The sequence below is a fragment of the Vombatus ursinus genome, unplaced genomic scaffold (genome assembly GCF_900497805.2).
Source record: "Vombatus ursinus unplaced genomic scaffold, bare-nosed wombat genome assembly UNPS02014198.1, whole genome shotgun sequence".
In the NCBI taxonomy this organism is placed as follows: domain Eukaryota; kingdom Metazoa; phylum Chordata; class Mammalia; order Diprotodontia; family Vombatidae; genus Vombatus; species Vombatus ursinus.
Window position 1 is genome coordinate 807,724 of NW_020953976.1, and position 20,179 is coordinate 827,902.

A 20,179-nucleotide genomic window follows, 5' to 3' on the forward strand; every position below is an offset into this window, starting at 1 on the left:
GAGCTGTGAACCAGGGTTCTTTGAGGCTCTGACTCCTCTCATCCCATCTGGGATCTCAAAGCCCCCTCTGGCTCCTGGGTCTCTGTAGAAAGATGGGGCAGGAGAGGAGTAAGACAGGGAGGGAAGTAGTCTTCCTATTCAGACCATCTTCATTTCAAGCCTGACCCTACCAGGTACCTCCCCTGCTGGAGTCTCTGCCTTAAGGGCGGGGCCAGGATCTTTGTAACTCCTGTGGGATCTCACCCCCTGAAATCCCTGTAGGTCGCCCTCCTGCCTAGGAAGAGAAGGGAAAGACATCTCCATCTGTGGAGCCAGCTGAGCCTGCAGAGGACCAAGGCCTGACCCAGCAGGGAGCCTGGAGCCAGAGGGAATGGCCCCCGGGAGCCGCAGACCCCCAGCCCAGGTGAGTGCGCTCTGTCCTCAGACTTGGCCAGCATGAGCCAAGGAGGCCGTTTCCAGAGACAGGATTGTCCATGGGGCTGGCAGCCTTTCTTCCCCGTGGATTGCTTCTTTACAAAAACAGGCAGAGAATTGAATGCAGTAGTAACCACACTGCCCTGCTCCCTCCTTCTGCCTTGTGAACCCATACGTGGCAGGTGGGCGTCTTGAGCACCAGCTCTCCCAGTCACTGCCCTCTTTGTTATTTTTTAGCTTCTCTCTCAGTACAAGTGACTGACAAGGGCGACCACTTTACTGGTCAGTCTCTATCCCTAGACATCGTGGCTTTGCTCTCTTCTTGCCTGCCCAGCCCCCTCCCCCTACACACAAGTCCTCCCCCTCTGTTTCTTGTGGCCAAGCTCTCTCCTGTAGCCCCTGAAGGTCAAAGAAAACTCCTTCCCACCTGAGTCTTGTCTGGACAGGCCTGGAGCAGAGGCCTGAAGGCTCCCCCAGCTCTGGTCTCAGCTCACAGCCAAAACTGTCCTGGTTCTGCTCATTGACTGCCTCAGCTCACATGTGTCTCCCCAGATCTCTCTGAATCTCTTCCCTTTATTACCGTTTCTCAGGCCAAGTCAGCAAACATTTTGAAAGTGTCTCCTCTGTGCCAGACACTGTTCAGAACTTCCTTGGATACAAAGGAAGGAAAAACCAGTTCCTGCCCTCAAGGAGCTCCCAGTCTAATGGGGGAGACATGCTGTCAGCAGCTGTGTCCAAGCAAGCCCTCTGCAGTATGGAAAGGAGGTGCTTTCAGAGGGAGGGAAGGTTCTAACAGTTTTGGAGACCAGGAAAAGCTTGTTTTCAGAGGGTAGATTTTATCAGAGACTGGAAGGAAGCCAGGAGGCACAGGTGAGGGGGAAGGGCATTCCAAGCATGAGAGACAGCCATTGGGAAGTGAGAGTGAGGGGATGGAGGGTGTTGGTCAAGGATCGGCCAGGAGGCCAGTGTCCGTGGGTCAGAGAGGAGGTGGAGGGGAGGCAGGTGTAAGAAGACTGGAAGGGGCTTGGGGCTGGTCATGGAGTCTGCCTGCTACATGCCACGAGCCTTATAAATGTTGTCCCATTTGATCCTGTAGTAAGAATTGTCAGGTAGACAGTGGTAGAGACCTTGGTAGAGACGGCCTGAATAAGGCAGCTCAGGTTGGAGCCAGACAGTACATTGCCCTTTTAATCCTTTCAAGATCCCCTACTCCATCAGTTGGGGATGGATTTGAGTGTCCTTTAACTCCACGGATGATGTTATATCTACCCATCCACAGATATGTTTATATACATAAATGTGTGTATGTGTATGTATTTATGTGTGTGCACAGTGTGTGTGTCTCAGAGAATAATAGCTAACAGTTACTATGTGCTAGGCACTGTGATAAACAATTTGTAATTTTTTATCTAATTAAATCCTCTTGAGCACCCTGGGAGGTAGGTACTGTTATTTTCCTCATTTTAAGTAATCTGAGTCATAAGTAGAAATAAACTGACGTAAATTAAGGCAACTTTTTTTTTTGAATAAGAAAGAAGATACTTAAATTGTAAAAGGACTTTAGCCCTGAATTTGTAAGGGACCAAAGACAGTAGTCTCTTCTTTACCAGTTAGTTAATTAGCATATGTTAAGCTCCCACTCTCTGCCTTCTCCTGATTGAATGAAGAGAAGGGAGTGAATAGTGTCTTTGTTATGGGGGAAGGGTGGTCCTGAAGGAGACTTTCTGTACCAGTCAAAGAGCCTTGGGTCTGAAAGGTAGATAAATCTCATAATTGAGAAAATGGAGTGAGTTATATTTTCCCCCAAATCCCCTTCTGACAACAACACCCTGAGGTAGATGCTATTATTATCTTTATTTCACAGTTGAGGAAACTGAGGCAAAGAGTGCTTAAGTGACTTGCCCAGGATCATACAGCTAGTAAGTGTCTGAGTATGAATTTGAACTCAGATCTTCCTGTCTCCAGGCCCAGGATTCTATCTACTGAGTCACCAGCTTCTTCCCCTCACCCATTTTCCCATTCCCCTCCACTCCCCCTAAAAAAGAAAGAAAAGAGAATCATTAGAGCATTAGTTAAAATTCCCGGGAGGGAGGAGGCAAACACTGGGACAGACAGTAGACAAGCCAAACATCTTTGAAAGGAATGTGTTGATGTCACCATTTACTATTAAAAAGAAGCTGATCATGACAGTGATTCATGATTTCACCCCTGAGCAATCCTCTTTCTCTTCTGCTTTGTTTAAGGGAATATTTCCCCTTTTGGAGGTGAGCATCAAATTTAGAATAAATTAAACAAATAAAGAGTCCTTGACTTCATTCAAGACTCAGCTGAAATGATCCCTAATATGTCTACTTGTATGTGTCTTGTAGGCAGGGAGGTGGCCCAATGGTTAGAGAGCAGGGTCTGGAGTTAGGAAGAACTGAGTTCAGATGCTGCTGCAGACACTTTAACCAGGTGGGTAACCCTGGACAAGTCACTTAACCTCTGTCTGCCTCAGTTTCCTTATGTGTAAAAATGGAGATGATGACAGCACCACCTCTCAAGGTTGTTGTGAGCTTAAGTCATCAATCAAAATCTATATGCCAGGCACGGTGCTAAAATATTCCAGGCCTGGGATTCTGTCTGTTGAGTTGATGTGGTTTGGTGTTGCTGGGAACCCTGAAATGTTGGGGTACAAGGCCAATCTGCCTGGAAAGAATTCAAGCACTCAAGCCTTCTTTTGGTCAGAGTAGCAAGGTTTATTGTAGCTCCAATAGGAGCAGGCTAGATTCCTAGTGAACCTGCAGTTTGATGAGGATGTTGCAGAAAGAAAGAACGTGAAAGGAACCGGGTGGGATTAAGGAGTGGTAAGTAGTCTAAGGTAGGCCAGGTAGCACAGTGAAAGGACATCAGGTAGGCTGAGTAGGTGATCTAGATGGAATTAAGGAGGGACTGATATAGGCAAGTAGTCTGGGGTGGACCAAGAACAACTGTAAAAGGACTGTCCATTAAGCTAATTAGATGATCTGGGTGGGCTGGGTGGGCCAGTTGCTTTGGGTGGAGGCTGGAGATATGGGCTGTTGAAATATATGGGAAAGTTCAGGGACTGGGTTGCTTTCATAGACTTGATCTTTTCCTTTTAGGGGTCCAAGTGATGAGGTCTAGAGGTTTAGGGGTTCTGGGACCCTGAGATCACGATATGCGGGCCCTGCCTGAATGAATTCAACCCAAATCTTCTTTCAGCCAGAGAAAACGTTTATTAGAGATAAACCATACAGGCCAGAATCTTAAGGAATCTGAACGTTAGTGACGCCCACAAAGATAAGCGGGCATGAGAAAGTCTCCGAATTTAAATGGAGGCCAGGGTGGATCTTATATACACTCAAGTAATTTTGGGTGACCAGAGGAGTGGCTGGGAAAAGGGTCTAGGTGACTTAGGGAGAATTCTGATTGGAAAGTCTGAGAGATTGAATAGACAATGGGAATAGATAATGAAGCTAACTGGACGGTAGAAGTTTGAAAGGCATCTGAATAAGATCAAAAGGTGGGGCTAGGGCTTTCAAAGGGAGATAAGGAGAGTCGATAAGGAACCTTTGAGACCGGAGTAATAAAATTTTAAGGATTTTCTGGGACCTGTAGACAAATAGGATCCAAATTCTTTTTTGGGGCAAGTGGCAAAGGTCTGGGCTTGGGCCCACACCCCCATCACAAGTACCATTACCCCATCAGAGTCACCAGGTTCCTCTAAATAGGGCTAATCTTCTCTGTACCCATTTTCCCAATTCCCCTTCATTCCTCCTAAGAAAGGAAGGAAAGAGAGTCATGCATTTTTAAAAACTCCCTGGAGGGAATGGAAGAACTTTGGGAAAGACACTTAAACCGAGATGTTTACCTTTGAAAGGGAGAAATGGCAAGATTGTTTATGAGAAACTAGGCCCAGAGGCTAGGAAAGTCAACTTGTCAGAATAATAAAGACTGAAAAAGGAAGAAAACATCTAGAAAAAAGACCCGGTCATTTAACAATTTTTAAAAATACCCACACTATGCAGGCACTGCAGTAGGTGTAAGAGATAAAACTACAAAGAATGAAATTATCCCTACTCAAATGAGCTTATGTTCTAATGGAGATTACAAGTTCACATTGAAATCGATATACCATAAATATTTGTGAATAAATTCAAATACAAATGGGCTTCATGTGCTGGGGTTTGGGGAGGGGGGCACCAGCAGTTGGCAGCAGGCATGGCTTCATGCAGAAGATGGTGCCTGAGGTGTGAGAGAGATGGTCTAAGGTGGAGGGAAGGAGGGAGCTCCAGGTAAGGGAGTGCACAGAACCCAAGAGAAGGCTCGTGGGGCAGGATCTCTTGGAAGACAGGAAGCTGAGGAGTCTCTAAAGAGGTTGGAAGGAGACATTGGGGCCAGCTTGGGTAGGGCTTTCCAGCCTCAGGAGGGGGTTGATGTTTGGACCTAGAGGCAAGAGGGATCCTTTGGCATTGGCTTAGCAGAGTGGCCACATGGTCAAATCTTAAGGAAAATGACTTTGGCAGGAGCGTGGAGAGTAAGACTAGAGACAAGAGGCAGGGCAACCAAAGAGGAGGGTATGGAAGGAAAGGAAGAGAAAGGAATAAGCATTTATATAGCACCTACCATGTGCCAGGCACTGTGCTCAATGCTTTACAAATATTAGGTCATTTGATCCCAATAACCCTGGGGCCCAGGTGCTGTTTTTATCTCCATTGTACAATTAGGAGACTGAGGCTAAGACAGGTTAAGTGACTTGTTGAGGGTCATATGGTTAGTACTTTTCTGAGGCTGGATTTGAATTCAGGTCTTCTTCACTTCAGGGCCATACTGGTTTCAGTCTTTGCCGTGTAGATGTCCCTATCTTGACATCTAACACTAGAAGTTAGATAGTTTTCCCTTAAAAAGTAGGGAGACTTTCCTCCAGTCTTGGTTGGAACAGGGCACTAAAGGCTCAGTCTGCTGATTTTCTTCCTGGTCTCTGGAGGAAAATAGCCACGAAGAACTCTATGAGTGCCCCTATGCCTGGCTGATGTGATGGAGCCCACTGATCTGAACTTGTTATCAATCCTCAAGAAGCTGTAAGCAGATAAATAGAATATCATTAAATGAGGGAAGGCACCAGCATTAAGTAAAGTTGCTAAAGGTTTCCTGTAGAAGATGGGATTTTAGCTGGGACTTGCTGAGAAAGCAAAGCCAGTAGAAAGACACGAGGAGAGGGAGAATGGGAATGATGGAGGACAGCCAGAGAAATTGCCCTGAAAGGAAATATGAAGCGTCGTCTTCTTGGAGTAGGAAGGAGGCCAGTGTCATTGGATCAATGAGTAGGTGGCTGGAATAAGGTGTAAGAAGACTGGAACACCAAGTGGTGTCTAGGTCACCATGGGCTTTGAGTGCAGGAGAATTTATGTTGTCCTGGAGGTGTGGTACAGAGCCATTGGGATTTACTGAGTCCAGGAGTCATGTGATCAGACCTGTGACTTAGGAAAATTACTTTGTCCACCAAATGGAGGCTATCCCAGGAAATTTTTTCCACTCAATACATAGTACCTGCTAGTATATCACCAACTCTCCATGGAATTTTCTTTATAACATATCACTTTACGTCTATTCTGATGAGGAAGAAATTTCACATCTTCTTATCTTTTTCTCCTCCACAGATCCTCATGTATCTCTGATAGAACACACAACTTCTCATTTCATAGAGAGAAGCAATTCCCAGTAATACATTTCTCAATTTTATTCCAATTGCATGTATAAAATATTCCATTGAGCTTTTCGTGACTGTGCTTATAAGTGTTGGCTCTGCTACTCAAGAGAATGACCTTTGAGGAAATTCCTTTTCTATGGGTCTGTTTCCTCATGTAAATTGATGAGGGTTGGACTAGATGAATTCTGGAGTCTCTTTTAGCTCCAAGTCCTATCATTTTTGATGGTTTAGGAGTTGGTGACATTCAAGGATGTGGTTGTGGACTTCACCCCAGAGGAGTGGGGCCTCTTGGACCATTCTCAGAAAGAGCTGTACAAGGAGGTCATGCTGGAGAATGCCCGGAACCTGCTGTCCCTGGGTAAGGACACTTCCCCTGGTAAATCTGAATCCACTCTAAGAGTCACTGCCTTCATTCCTTCCCTGATTTACAGGGTTTCTAACATTTATCAATGATTAGAAAAGTCAAAGTGCTGATCTCTTATGTCCAAGAGACAGGGTCCTCCTGCTGCTGGTTTTTCCTATGAAAGGTCTTTGTAGTCTGTGTAGGGAGCTGGGAGTGTCCGTTGTTGCCCCTGAAGCTGCCTCTTTTGGTCCTGGGGAGCTTGAGGTCAAAGATCAAATCAGTGAGGAATTTGGGACTTGGAAGCCATCTCAGAGGTCACGTCTAGGTCAGGGTTGGGGAACCTTCCGCCTGGAGTCCACATGTGGCCCTGTAGGTCCTCAAGTGTGACCCTTTGACTGAATCCAGAGGAGGGTCCTTACCTTAATAAAAGGATTTGTTCTGTGAAGTTTGGATTCAGTCAAAGGACTGCACTTGAGGACCTAGAAGGCGATATGTAGCCTCAAGGCCACAAGTTTTCCATCCCTGAAGTCTAATTTCTCCCTGAACATGAATTTTGTCTGCCACGTCTCTGAAAACTGCTCTTGCAGTTTTTCCTTGAAAATGGGCAATGAAGGGTGCTCCCTACCTCCCAAATCAGTCTCTTCCTCTTTGGTTGAGTGTGCTCTTTGGAGTGTTCTTATTAACATGCCCAAAGTTTTAGCTCACAGCTCATAGTCTTACTCTCAGAAGCCTCGTGTAGCAAGTGTGTCATTATTCTTCCTTTATACTTCCCAAAAACTCCAGTTGCAAATGGTGGAAAAGAAAGGGGAGGAAAAATCATTTTTGCATACCTACTATCTGCCAGGCACTGTGCTAAAAGCTTTCCTTACAGGTATTAGCTGGTTTTGGACTTCTGGTGCCAAGATGGAGGAAAGAGGAAGGAATCCTCTGAAGCCCTCATAAATTCCACTTCAGACAACTAGCAAACCACCTCAGAATGGACCTAGCAGCAGGGAAGCACCTTTCCAGCTTGGCAGGAAAGGTCTCTATCACTGGACTGGGAGGGGGGGTGGTTAAAGAGCAGCAGCAGCAGCAGCAGCAGCCAGCCTCAGAAATTGAATATAATCTTTCAGGAGAAAAATTGGACATTTAATGAAATAGAGGACTTTCAAACATTTCTAATTAAAAGACTAGAGCTAGATAAAAAAAAAATTTGACCTCCAAAAACAGTACTAAAGGGAAATTTAAAAAGGTAAAGAAAGAAATGAGAAAACATAAAGAAATTCAGTAAGGTTAAGCTGTTTATATTTCTATATGACAAGATAATATTTGGAACTCAATGGTTTTATTACTATAAGAGCAATTAGAAGGAGTATATGTAGACAGAGGGTGTGGATATAAGGTTACTTTGTTGGGATGGTACCCAAAAAAACTAAATACAGGAATGAGAAGGAAAATTGCACTAGAATAAGAAAGAGGGGGGAGATTGAATGGAAGCAAATTACCCCACATAAAAGAGGCATGAAAGAGCTATTATAATGGAGGGGAACATGGTGGAGGGTGGCAGTAAAAGCTGAAATCTTACTGTCATCAAAATTGGCTCACAGAAGGAATAACATACACACTCAGTTGGATATAGAAATCTAGCTTACCCTATAAGGAAGTAAAAAGGGATGGGGATAATAGAAGGGGGAGGGGACGGTGATAAAAGGAAGAGTATATTGGGGAAGGCAGGGATCAGAAGTAAAACACTCGTGAGGAGGGAAAAGGTAGGGGGGGTTAGACAGAGAGGGAGATAAAGGAAAAATAGCGTGGAGGGGATTACACAGTTAGTTATCATAACCACAAATGTGAATGGCGTGAACTCATCCATAAAACAGAAGTGGATAGCAGAATGGGTTATAAACAAGAATCCTACAGTATCTTGTTTACAAGAAACACATCTGAAGCAGAGAGATGCACACAGGGTAAAAGTAAAGTGTTGGAGAAGAGTCTGTTTTGCTTTAGCTGACGCAAAAAAAGCAGGGGTAGCAATCATGATTTCAGACAAAGCAAAAACAAAAATAGATCTAATTAAAAGAGATAAAGAAGAAAACTATATCTTGGTAAAAGGTACTATAGACAACGAAATCATAATACAAAACGTATGTGCACCAAATAATATAGCATCTAAATTTTTGAAGAAGTTGAATGAGTTACAGGAGAAAAAAGATAATAAAACTACACTAGTGGGGGACTTCAACTTTCTTCTCTCAGAACTAGATAAATCTAACAAAAATGAACAAACAAGAAGTTAAGGAGATGAATAAAATTCTGGAAAAGTTAGATGTGATAGATCTCTGGAGAAAATTGAATGGGAATAGAAAGGAATATACCTTTTTCTCAGCAGTCCATAGCATCTACAAAAAACTGACCATGTATTAGGACATGAAAACCTCACAACCAAATGTAGAAAAGCAGAAATAGTAAACTTATACTTTTCACATCATAATGCAGTAAAAATTATTCAATAAAAATAATTCAGTAATGGACAATGGAAAGAGAGATTAAAATTAATTGGAAATTAAATAATCTAATCCTAAAAAAACATGTGGATCAAAGAACAAATCATAGAATCAACTGACAGTTTCATTAACAAAAATGACAATGAGGCAACATACCAAAATTTATGGGATGCAGTCAAATTGGTACTTAAGGGAAAAATATATATTTCTAATTGCTTACATCAATAAAATGGAGAAAAAGCAGATCAATGAATTGGGCATGCAATTGCAAGAACTAGAAAAAGAACAAATTAAAAATCCCCAATTAAATATCAAATTGGAAATCCTGAAAATCAAAGGAGAGATTAATAAAATTGAAAGTAAGAAAACCATTGAATTAATAAATAAAACTAGAAGCTGGTTTTATGAAAAAAACAAAACAAAACAATAAAATAGATAAACCAGTGGTTAATTTGATTAAAAAAGGAAAGAAGAAAACCATAGTACTAGTATCAAAAATGAAAGAGGTGAATTCACCACCAATGAAGAGGAAATTAAGATAATTAGGAGCTGTTTTGCCCAATTATATGCCTATAAATTTGAAAATCTAAGTGAAATAGATTACTATCTAAAAAAAATATAAATTACCCAGGTTAACAGAAGAAGAAATAAAATACTTAAATAACCAATCTTAGGGAAAAAAAATGGGGGCAGCTTAGTGGATAGAGCACTAGCCCTGAAGTCAGGAGGACCTGAGTTCAAATCCGGCCTCAGACCAAACACTTGACACTTATTAGCTGTGTGACCCTGGGCAAGTCACTTAACCCCGATTGCCTAAAGAAAAACAAAAACAAAATAAAAAAAAAAAGTGAACAAGCTATTAATGAAGCCCCTAAGAAAAAATCCCCAGGACCAGATGGATTCACAAGTGAATTCTACCAAAAATTTAAAGAACGATTCCAATACTATATAAATTATTTGGGAAAAAAATAGGTGAAGGGGTCCTACCAAATTCCTTTTATGATAACAAATATGGTGTGGATACCCAAACTAGCAAGAGCCAAAACAGAGAAAGAAAATTATAGACCAATTTTCCTAATGTATATTGATGTAAAAATTTTAAATAAAACACCAGCAAAGGGATTATAGCAATATATCACAAGGATTATGCACTGTGACCAGGTGGGAGCTATACTGGGAATGCAGGACTGGTTCTATATTAGGAAAACTATCAAAGTAATTGACCATATCAGTAACAAAGCCAATAGAAATCATATGATTATCTCAATGGGTGCAGCAAAAGCCATTGACACAATACAACACCCATTCCTATTAAAAACACCAGAGAGCATATGAATAAATGGAGCTTACCTTAAAATGGTATGTAGTATTTATCTAAAACTGTCAGTCAGCATTATCTGTAATGGGGATAAGCTAGAAGTCTTCCCAATACAACCAGGGGGTGAAGCAAGGATGCCCATTATCACCTCTATTATTTAATATTGTACTGGAAATGTTAGCCATAGCAATAAGAGAAGAAGAAATTAAAGGAATAAGAATAGACAACAAGGAAACAAAACTATCAGTTTGCAGATGATATGTTGTTATACTTAGAAAACCTTAGCGAATCACATAAAAAAAAACGCTTAAAATTATTAACAACCTTAGCAAAGTTGCAGGATACAGAATAAACCCGCATAAATTATCAGCATTTCTATATATTACCAGCAAAGTCCTGCAGCCAGAGATGGAAAGAGAAATTCCATTTAAAATAACTGTAGACAGTATAAAATACTTGGCAATCTACCTGCCGAGACAAAGCCAGCAACTATATGAACACAACTCTAAAACACTTTTTATAGAAATTAAGTCAGATCTAAACAATAGGAAAAAATATTAATTGCTCATGGTAAAAATGACAATTCTGCCTAAATTAATCTATTCAGTGCCATACCAATCAAATTACCAAAAGATATTTTTTATAGAGCTAGAAAAAATAAAATTCATCTGGAAGAACAAAAGCTGATGAATATCAAGGGAATCAATGAAAAAAATGAGAAAGAAGGTGGCCTAGCCATACCCAGATCTTAAACTGTATTATAAAGTGGTGATTATCACAACAGTCTGGTACTGGCTAAGAAATAGACTGGCGAATCAGTGAAATAGATTAGGTGGAAATTACATTATGGTAAATGACCGTAATAATCTAGTGTATGTTATACCCGAAGATCCAAGCTTTTGGAACAAAAACGCATTATTTGACATAAAATGGGAAAACTGGAAAACGGTATAGCAACAACTTGGTATAGATCAACATCTCACACCATATACCAAGATAAAGTCAAAATGGGTACCTGATTTACACATAAAGGGTGATGTCATAAGCAAATTAAGAGAGCATGGAATAGTTTATCTGTCAGATTTATGGATAAGGGAAGACCCTAGGACCAAAGAAGATATAGAGAGCATTACAAAATGTAAAATAAATAATTCTGATTACATAGAATTAAAAAAGTTTTTACACAAATTTAAAAACAATGAAACCAAAATTATAAGGAAAGCAGAAAATGGATTTTTTTTTGCAACGAGTATCTCTGATAAAGGCTTCATTTCTCATATATGGAGAACTGAGTCTAATTTATGAAAATACAAGTCATTCCCCAATTGATAAATGGTCAAAGGCTATGAACAGGCAGTTTTCAGACAGAAATCAAAGCTACCTATAATCATATGAAAAAATGCTCTAAGTCACTATTGATCAGAGAAATGCAAATTAAAACAAATCTGAGGTACTACTTCACACCCATCAGGGTGGCTAATATGACAAAAAAGCAAAAAGTTGGATGTTGCAGGGGATGTGGGAAAACTGGGACACTGATTCACTGTTGGTGGAGTTTGAACTGATGCAACCATCTTGGAGAGCAATTTGGAACTGTAGCCAAACGGCTGTAAAACTGTGTGTCCCCTTTGATCCAGCAATACCACTGTTAGGTCTGTATCTTAAAGACATAAAAGACACACAAAAAGAGAAGAGGACCTTTTTGTACCAAAATATTTATAGCAGCTCTTTTTGTGGTGGTTAAGAATTGGAAAACAAAGGGATGCTTATCAATTGGAGAATGACTAAACAAGCTGGGGTATATGATTATAAAGGATTATTATTGTGCTGTAAGAAATGAGAAGCAGGATGATTTCAGAAAAACCTGGAAAGACTTAAATGAACTGATGCAAACTGAAGAGAGCAGAACCAGGAGAACATTGTACACAATAACAGTAATATTGTATGATGATCAACTGTGAATGACTTAGCTATTCTCAGCAATACAGTGATCCAAGCAATCCCAAAGGACTCATGATGAAGCAGATTATCCACCTTCAGAGAAAAAAAAAAGTTAATATTAATTGAATACAGACTGAAGCGTGCTATTTTTCACTTTTTATGTCTTGTACAAAATGACTGATACTAAAGTGTTTTACATAATTGCACATATATAACTTATATCTGCTTAGCATCTCAGGGAGGGAGGAGGGATACAATTTGGAACTTTGAAAATTTGATGTTCAGAACAAGCCTGTGAGGGGGATGATATTGTTATCCCCGTTTTCAGTTGAGGAAACTAAGGCAGTTTAAATGACTTACCTGGGGCACTTAGCTAATAAGTCTGAAATGGGATTTGAACTCAGGGCTTCTGAATCTAGGCCCAAGTCTCTCTCCACTGCACTATCAGGTGCCTCTTAATATCTAGATAATGGGATCTATGGAATCAACCCATCCTTCTGTGAATTAAGTTGATAAAATAGAATTTTCTAATTCCAAATTGACTTCCAAATGATTTCCTTCCCATCCCCTGCCAAAACTCTCAACAATAAGTACCATGGAAACCATTTTTGAGGAGCTGTGGAGACCATCCTATGACCCTTCCTGCATTCCCCCTTTCCCTAGAGAGAACTAAATTACAAGTGTCTCTTCATCCTCATCTTTTCTCTATTTCCATGCCCAGGACTTCCAGTTCCCAGAAAAGATCTGATTTCCCATCTTGAGCGAGGGGAAACACCATGGATGCTGAAGGGAGAAGGCCCAAGCATCCTTTGTCCAGGTGAGTGATGTAAACACAGTTGTATGAAGGCTATTATCACAAGAGGTAGCTACATGTCACAGTGAAGGGAATGCTAGACTTGGGAGCAGGAAGACCTTGCCTTTTTCAGAAGCTTTTTATTCATTCATTCATTAATTCATTCATTTATTTTTGGTGAGGGCAATTGGGGTTAAGTGACTTGCCCAGAGTCACATAGCTAGTGGGTGTTATATGTGTAAGGCTGGATTTGAACTCAGGCTCTCCTGACTCCAGGGACCTGTGCTCTATCTGCTGTACCACCTAGCTGCCCCCTCAAAGGCTTTTTTAGCAGTGGGATCCTGGGCAAGTCACTGAACCTCTGAACCTCAGTTTCCCCATCTGTGAAATGAAGGGGTTGTACAACATGATCTTTCACTTCCCTTCCAGTGATAAAACTATGAGTCTATAATATCCATTGTTTGGAACTTTGGATCATGGAAATATCTTGGAAAAATTTCAAAAGGCTTTAGGCTATCTAATATGTGCTCTTTCCTAGACCTTCTTCAAGGCACCAAGCATTTATTAAGTGCTCACTATGTGCCAGGCCTCATGCTAAGTGCTGGGGATTCAAAGAAAGGCAAGAGACATCCCCTGCTCTCAAGGAAGCTCACAGACAGTGGGGACAGACAGCATGGACAGAAAAATGTAAAACACACTGCATACAGGATAAATCGGAGCTGATCAAGAGAGAAAGCACTTGTTTGTCCTTCATTTTTGAAATGGACCATGACATTAGGGAGATGATGCCATGACTTGCAAGTGAATTGGATTTAAGTGAGGGAGGGCTGTGCAAAGTCACCATCCTCACTCACTCCTCCAGAGCCATCTGGATCAGGTGGCTAGATATAGATCAGAATGACTGGAGATGGCTCCTCAGAAGGCACTTAGATTAAGAAGGGTTGGAAAAGGCTCATTGTGGAAGGTGGGCTTTAGCTGGGGCTTCAGAGAAGGCAGGGCAAGCATTCTGGGCACGAGGGTCAGTCAGGGAAAACCCATGGAATCAGGAGATGGTTTGCCCTGTTCAAGGAATAGAAAGGAGGCCTTTACTACTGGATTTTAGCATATGTGGAAGGGGAGTAAGATGAAAGAAGACTGGAAAGAGAGGAGAGGGGCAGATGATGAAGGCCTCTAAGAGCCCAGCAGAGAATTTTATATTTCATCCCTTTGCTGGAGGGCCATTGGAGATTATTGAGTATGCAGTGATGTGGTCAAATGCAAGCTTCAGGAAGATTAATTTGACAGGTTGGTAGAGCATTGACTGACCTGGGGAGAGACTTGAGGTAGTGAGACCGAACAGCATATTTTTGCAATATATCAGGTATGAGGAAATTGGTGCCTGAACCTAGAGTTTGGGAGTGTTCAGAGAGAAGGGAGTGTAGAGGAAGGGTGTTACAAAAGTCGAATCAATAGGACTTTCCAAAAGATTGAATATGAAGACGGGGGAGGATGGTATGAGTGCATGAGAGATGATGTCTTTTTTATAAGCCTTGACAATAGGGAGGATGACTTGGGTAGCATTGGAAAGCAGGAAGATGGGAGGGTTGGGGAAAAGATACTGAGTTTAGTTTTGGACATGGTAGGAGGAGAACCCAAAGAGAGAAGTGTCACCAATACCTAGAGAGAAGAGAGTATTAAGGAAAAGGGAATGAGTGACAGTGTCAAAAGCTGCAGAAAGATCAAGAAGAATGAGAATTTTGATTGAACAATTAGGAGATCATTGGTAATTTTGGAGAAGGGAGTTTTAGTTGAAGAGTGAAGTTTGAAGCCAGGCTGTAGAGTTTTGTAGAAAGTAAGAGCAAAGGAGTTGGAGACCTCAAGTGTAGATGGCCATCTCTAGGTGTTTACCTAAGAAAGGGAAGAGAGATACAGGACAGTATCTACTGGGGATGGATGGATCAAGTGAGGGTTCTTTGAGGTTTGAGGTGAAATGGTTTCAATTCTGGTAATAGGGAAGGATCCAGTAGAAAGGGAAAGATTAAAAATTAGTGAAACATGGAGATGATAGAGTTGAGAATATGGTAGAGGAGTAGATGGGATAGAATGGGATCATTTGGGCATATTTGCCTTCTCAAGGAGCAGGGCTTCTTCTTTATGTGATACTGGGGTAAAGGAAGAAAATAAAGCATGTGATTTATGTGAGATGAAGAGGAGGTAAGAGAGATCTGTGTAAATGTCCAATTGTTTCAGTGAAATATGAGGCCAAATTCTCAGCTGAGAAGGTCAAGGTGAGCAAGTCACATGGGAGGGTTGGGGAAGAATTTGAAAAGATTTGGAGAAGCTGCTACGATGACTGGGATAGAGAGTCATGGAGTTGTCAAAGGATTGCTTTGCCACAGTGGGGTCCCAGTTGAGATTATGTTACCTAAATTTATAGTGGATTCAGGTAACCTGGTTCCATGATTTTCTCTTCATTCAGCAGCAGTGAATAGGAATGAAGGTCAGCATCTTACCTGGGAGTAATCCAAGGGGGAGTCTTGCATAAGTCATCACCCCAAGTGCCTTTCCTGATCTTTATTGTCCAATCTTTGTGTCCATTCTTGGAGGTGACTGGCACCCTCAGTTTAGGGCCATAGGAACTAGAGACTCCCAGGTGTTCCATAGCAGGAGACCCTCCGGTAAACTTTGTGATCTCCAGTATTTGGTCTGATCAGGTACCATCCACAGGTCCCATCCGTCAGGATCTGGACAAAGGTAACTCCTTGTAGATCATAAGGTGAAAGAAGGAGACAGAAAACAAATCTGAGGCCAGAGCCTACGTTTGACCGATGGAGAGAGACTAGATTCTAGGGATTGAGGTGGAAGGTAGGGCTTTGTATTGACCCTAGGCCCAGAAAGTCAATCCAGAAACACTGATTAAGTGACTGTTATGTTCTAGAGGTGTATGGGGGTTCAAGGAGGACCAGCATCTCTGGTGTGAATGCTTACCAAGTCCTTCACAAGGTAATTCTTCCCCCTTTGGTGTCTATCTGGCACTGAACTCTCACCCATGGATCCAAGAAGGTGGACCATGTGCAGTGGCCATATCCTGGTAAACTGTCTTGGCAGACAGGCTAAGCTGGGTTGAGGGTAACCGATGGATCTCAAACCTGATTGTGAGTTAGGGGCTCTCTACCCCCAAGTATGTGAAGATTTCCTTCTGCAGAATGGGCTGATGAGAATAATTTGTTCCAGTGGCCATGAAGGTGGCTGAAGCAGGCACAGTGGAGTGCTTTGATGTTGGTCAGACATTAAAGATGGCAAGGTCATTCGCTGTATCTTGGGTCATCGCTGGTCATCTTGGCTTTTGTCCTGCCAGGAAACCTTGATGACTCTGGAAGAGAGAGTGAGGCTGATGACTTTGTGCAACTCTGCCTCACTTCAATCCAATTCACATGCTAGTTAAGACATCACCCTGTGATACTACTGATCATCTTTGAAAACAAAGGAGAAAACAACAGCTATATTCTGGGCATTGTACTAAACTCTGGGGATAAAAACAAAGTCAAAAGACAGTTCTTGTCAAAGAGCTGTCTAGTATAGCTACGTCGTATACAAATCGGGAGATAATTTGAGAAGAAACAACAAATCATGAGCCTCCATCTTAATTGATCCAGGCAAAAGAAAGCATTTTGGTATGCAAATACATTAAGTTCAACAGGAACAGAAGTAAATAGAAGGAGAGAGGAGAATAGCAGTTCAAGAAAGAGAGCAGAATTGAGGAAAAATAGTCTGACAATACTGATGATGATGATGATGATGATAGCTAACAATTATATATAGTGCCTCATAGGTTCCAAAACCTTACAAGCATTTTCTCATTTGATCGTCACAAGAATCCTCGAACCTAGGTGCTATTATTACCCTCGTTTTATAAATAAGGAAACTAAGATGAAAAGAAGTACTGTGATTTCTCCAGGGTCCCATTGCTAGCAAGTTTCTGAAGTGCCTCAGGAACTCAGGTCTTCTTGGGTTCAGGCCCAGCACTCTATCTAAGTGGAGGACAAGTTCAAATCAGAAAATAGCCTTAAGGCTATAATGAGAGGCAAGAGAGGACTGTTTTTGTTCAAGGGTTGTACAGGTCCATGATGGTTTCAAGAGCACTTGTGAGGCATTCATGGTTTTCATGGAGCCTGCCATCTGTGCAAATATTTGTGACTTCATGCTCTGGTGATTACCCTGCTGATGAGATGTGCTTACAAGGTAACCTGGGAATGAGGAAAGTCCTCTGGTGCAGTGACAGAAAACAAATGCTCAGATGGGCTTCCCTGTGACCATCCACTGGGAATCGATTTGTACGTGAATTTCAGACCTTTCTGCTTGTTGGGAAACAATTTGATGTCAGGTTGAGAAACTGAAGGAATGTGTGGCACTCAGTCAGAAGTGGTCAGGGTTTGATGTCATCACTGCCTGATCTTGAAAAGCATCGGATACGTAACTTGACAGTTACGAATCACTGCAGAAAGAAAACTATTGTGCTTGAAACATGCATTCTTATTGTTTCAGAGGAAAATCTATTTACATTTGTTTTCTTTTTATTTAAAACTATTTACAACAAAATTGGGCAGTTATTTTCTGCTTCATGTTCCATTAAAGAAATTTTAGCTCAGACTCCTTAGACCATTATTGTGAAGCCCCAGAGGGTTTGTCAGCTACAAAATAGGAAGGGGCTGCTATAAGACTAACAGTGAAGCATGCTGTTCACTTCCCGACAGAAGGATGATAAACTCAAGATGCAGTATAAGACGTAATATTTTAGATATAAGGAATTGATGAATTTTTTATCATGTTTGTTCTGAGGATTTTGGTTTTTCTTTTTTAAATTAGGGAGCGGAAACATTCAAAGATAAAAAAGAAATAGATAATGGCTGTCCTAAAACAGTGATGGGCCAGAACAGAATATAGTATTCCTCAGATGAATACAAAAACCAAGGTTGGCAGTCGTGATGTGGTCTTAGACATGAGAAGAGGAAAGTAAGATAAAAGGAATCACCAGGGAAATTAAACTATTTTATGGACACGATAGGTAATGAAATAATATGAATACTTAATATATGTGCCACAAATGGCACATCTGTTGTGATAGAAATTTGTGATAAGAGAAACGGAGACACAAAGGCCTGAGCACAGTCAGTTTGTCAGCAAGCCTAGCAGTTGCCAATGAATAGGATCCAAGGCTCCTCGGTTCCCAGGGATCCACCTGACAGAGCAACTCTTTCATAGCAGTTGGTTCCATGAGGTACATGATACAATCTAAATTAAGATTGTGCTTGGTCTGACATGAAGATGGGTATGGCTTGACTCAGAGAGGGGAGTTCCAGCATGCACTGCAATGGGGAAAGTAGAGTTGACTCACATTCTCTGGAAAGTCTTGTGAGCAGACATCTTATGACTAGACTGATTCATCTTTCCTTTCCTCCTTCTCCTTTCTGTGGTGGGCAAAAACTCACAAGACTCATTGCTGAGTCCTGGCATTTGGCAGCTGTAGCCTTCTATTCCAGTGGGAGACATTGGTCCTGTCCCGGTAGTCAGCGAACTTTAAGTGATGCCTTCCCAAAGAAACTTTTTCACACAGCTAAGTGCAAAATAGTAATCACCATTTTTAATAGGTATAATGAAATTAACTACAGAACATGACAAGAATTATAGTTTTAAAGATCCAACCACATTTGTTTTTTAAAAAACAAAAACTCAAATTAATTTTTATTGTACTTTTCTCATATTCTTCATTTGGTATTAGCTCGTACTTGTGCTGCAATGCTTCTAAGATGATATTACAGCCTTGCCAAGTGTCCTCCTTGCACTGGGCACTTGGTTAAACTGCTGCTTGCAAAGTGGTCTGTACATGTACTTACAAATAGAAACAAGTGAATGTGCAATAATAAAATAGCTTTTCTTTAAAAAAAAACACATAAAAATGCAGTGGAGAAAGGTCCTCAGGTACTACAGAGAGAGCATGCCCAATCAAAGGGGTTCAGTTTTAGTCTTAGCTGCAAGGATGTTGGTCAGGCCACTCAGCCATCTGAGTTCCTGGCCCGAGTTGTGAATGTAATGAGAATGCTGGCCTTGCTTGTGTCTCAGGTTTGTTGTGAGGATCCAGTGTTATTGTATGTGAAGCTCTTTGTACATTAAATCATCCTGGGGATGGGAGCTAATAGCATTTTCATATGACTAATTCTGCCCATTTGAATTTGAAGACCTTCCTCTTTCCCTTGGAAAGAGATAATAAATCACTTAACTTTTTGTGTCGATGGAGGGAAGAAGATATACTTGTGCATGTGTGTCTGTGTCCTATAAATGTTTGTTTTTTTCCTTCAGATGGAAAAATGAGGCTTGAAATGAGGGAGACAACTGCCAAGCTGAGTATTTCTGTGGAAGAATCACAACAGCCAAGATTCAGGAATAATGGTCACTGCAGCCTCAATTGGAGAGAAATCAGTGACTCTGATATCAGGAAAGAGGAAAAACAAAAGAGTCGCTGTGAAGTTCATAAAGATGGAAAGAGTTTCAGGCAATGTTCATTCCTAATCTGCTATAAGGAAAGGGCCTCAGAGAATGGCTGTTCTCAGGATAGTAAACATAGGGAATACTTTACTGAACAGACAGAGCTTGTTGAGTCTCATGAGAAGATTCCTGAAGGGCAAACTTATCAATGTAATCAATGTGAGATGGCCTTCAGCTTGAAATCAGAGCTAATTAGACATCAGAAAAATCATGCTGAAGAAATGCTTTGTATGTGTAATGAGAGTGAGAAGGCTTTCAGCCATAATTCAAAGCTCATTGATCACCAGAAAATTCACAACGGAAAGACAGATTATGAACGTAATGAACGTGGTAAAGCTTTTAAGGGACAATCATCACTTATTCACCATCAGAAATTTCATACTAAGGAAAAGCTACATAAATGTAAGCAATGTGGAAAAGTCTTCAGGTGGCAGTCATCCCTTATTTCCCACCACACAACTCATACTAGAGAGAAATCTCATGAGTGTCATGAATGTGGTAAAGCTTTCAGTGAAAACTCATCCCTTATTGTACATCAGAGAATCCACACTGGAAAGAAACCTTATGAATGTAATCAATGTGGAAAGACTTTCAAACGGAGCTCTAGGCTTACTGTACATCAGAGAATCCACACTGGAGAGAAACCTTATGAATG

The 20,179-nt window shown here is 41.3% G+C and overlaps 1 protein-coding gene across 1 annotated transcript in view; it reads left to right on the top strand.

The window, feature by feature from the left end:
- The first annotated feature begins 255 nt into the window (after positions 1–255).
- Positions 256–20,179, top strand: part of LOC114041871 (zinc finger protein 470-like) — a 21,076-nt gene continuing 1,152 nt past the window's right edge. The window contains exons 1-4 of the mRNA XM_027860529.1: positions 256–403; positions 6,356–6,482; positions 12,931–13,026; positions 19,339–20,179. The exon at positions 19,339–20,179 is cut by the window's right edge and continues 1,152 nt beyond it. Of these exons, the coding sequence (XP_027716330.1) occupies positions 371–403; positions 6,356–6,482; positions 12,931–13,026; positions 19,339–20,179 (1,097 nt within the window). The 5' untranslated portion in view covers positions 256–370. The remainder of the gene's footprint in view (positions 404–6,355; positions 6,483–12,930; positions 13,027–19,338) is intronic.